The 2,029-nt window shown below is 54.4% G+C and overlaps 1 protein-coding gene across 1 annotated transcript; it reads right to left on the bottom strand.

Moving 5' to 3' along the window:
• LOC131892586 (uncharacterized) lies at positions 1-999 on the bottom strand (the record flags this gene model as incomplete). The annotated part of the gene is given in 1 exon segment (XM_059242391.1): positions 1-999. A coding segment is annotated over 1 exon segment (999 nt), but the record flags the coding sequence as incomplete, so codon positions are not given.
• Between the last annotated feature and the right edge of the window lie 1,030 nt (positions 1,000-2,029).

The raw sequence follows: 2,029 nt of genomic DNA, 5'->3' as shown, positions 1-2,029 counted from the left end.
TCGGGGGAGGGACCTTGGTGTTGATGGGCAATATTGGCATCGGATTGTTGTTGTTATTGTTGTAATTGGTGCTCTTATTTTTGTTCGCGTGGTTTAGATTGGCCTGAGGGGTGTTATTTAAGCCGTGAGATGTGGTTGGAGGTGGACTATTGAAGAGGGTGGTCTTGACGTTTCGCGCCTCGGGTCGGAAGGCGTGTCTCATACCACCGGATAGACTCTCAAATACGGGGTTTCCATTGGCCATGGGGTTGATTGGCGGGTCGTTGGTGACCAAAGCAGGGGGCGTAGGTGCGTCATTATTGTAGTTGTCCAAGAGATTCTTGAAAATGGCTAGAAACTGCTCCTTGGGCAAGCTGCTCAACTGGCCCAATAAATGTTCCAACGGCGGCGATGACTCGCCATTAACCTGCGGGTCGACCGATTCGCCCGGACTGCTCAAAGGATTGGGCGAGTGTCGCTGCCGTGGGATGGATGAGGGTGTCAGTGGTAGCCATGGGGTCTGGCTACCTTCATGGCTCCGATCCCCGACCAAATCCTCGTCTCTGAGTGCGGACAGGCGCCGATAACGACTGGTCGGACTCTCAGACGGTCGGATGTGGCTTGGCTGACCCACTAAGTTGTCCAGACCCAATTTGGGGGGATCCGATATCACAGAGGGGGCACGGACCAACGATTGGGTTCGCTCGGGCGGGGTCAGTGACCCCAGGGGTCGACTCAAACCGAATAGAGAGGCGGAGGCTGCCTCCTGAATATGCTCCAAAGGATCGCTCTCGGCCTCGAGTAATTTGGAAACCAAGTTATCCACGAATCGATTGGGATCGTTTTCGTTCGCATCATAGCCCTCCCAAACCCCGAGCAAAAAGGGCGATTGCCGGTCGCCACTGTGGTCCCAAGTCACGGGATCGGTCCAGAGCCAAGAACCGGGCTTGAGGGGCCCATTGGAGCCGGGGGTGGAGGTGGAGGCCGCAGGCCCGGTTCCACCATTTAATGAGGGCCAACCGCCTTGGCCGTACAGCAGAAAGTAAAGAAAAAAAATGAAAAAAAATGAAAAAATTGAAATTTTACACGCGATAAATCGGTCTCTTCGACGTTCAATTTAACCCTTACCTTTGTCATCCACGGGTCTTATGATCCCATTTAGGGGCCCATTAAAGTTGTAAGCCGGGGGGCCGCTGCGATTGATCAGGGTATTGAAGGAACTGATCGAACCAAACGAGCCGTTGTTGAGTCCGGCCGAATTGACGATCTCTTCTCGCCGTTTGGCTTGGACCACGCAAATGGCATCCATCCAAAAGGTCAACGACTGATGGATCCGACCACTCAAGGGTTTGTCATTTCTCAACCTTTCCATCTTAAGAAACAAGGTCTTGACGCGGGCATGTTCTCGCATGTGGTCCAAGATGAGTCGATCCACCCGACTGGGATTGGGCGGGAGTCTGGGGATAGGCGTTGCATTCGAGGAGCTCACTTTCTTGCCCGGGAAATGCCGGGCCAAATCCGCTTCGGTCTTCTTCCGCTCTTTTTCGAGTTGCTTGAATTGATCATAGCACTCCTCTAAGCGGAAGTGAAGCTCATTGGCCGGTCCAGACCGAACCGGCTTGACTGACTTGTTTGACCCATTGGAATGGAATCCACCCGAAGCACTGGAGCCGCCACTGGGCGGGACAGGGGGTGGGAAACCCATGAATGGCGGGTGGTGATGTGGAGGCAGGAAGGGTGGCAAGCTTTTAGTGCCAAGGCCACCCATGGGTGGGTCACTGAAGCCATCCATTTCGGAGGCAAACGGCAAGTTTAATGGAGCCGCCGTGGGGGGTGGCATGTTCCGAAAATATTCAACCGGAGGGAGGAGCGGCAAATCGGGGGCCGAATCCACAGACAGATGACGATGATGCGGTGGTTGAAGGTGGTGAGGGTGAAGCAAATGAGAGGAACCATTCGAGGTGGGTGGCACCGGGGGCGGGTGTTGCATGTTCGGGGGAGGGACCTTGGTGTTGATGGGCAATATTGGCATCGGATTGTTGTTGTTATT

Source organism: Tigriopus californicus, unplaced genomic scaffold (assembly GCF_007210705.1).
Source record: "Tigriopus californicus strain San Diego unplaced genomic scaffold, Tcal_SD_v2.1 Contig659, whole genome shotgun sequence".
Lineage (NCBI taxonomy): Eukaryota > Metazoa > Arthropoda > Copepoda > Harpacticoida > Harpacticidae > Tigriopus > Tigriopus californicus.
The sequence above is the reverse complement of the archived record's forward strand: the minus strand, read 5'-3'. Positions and strand labels throughout refer to the sequence as shown.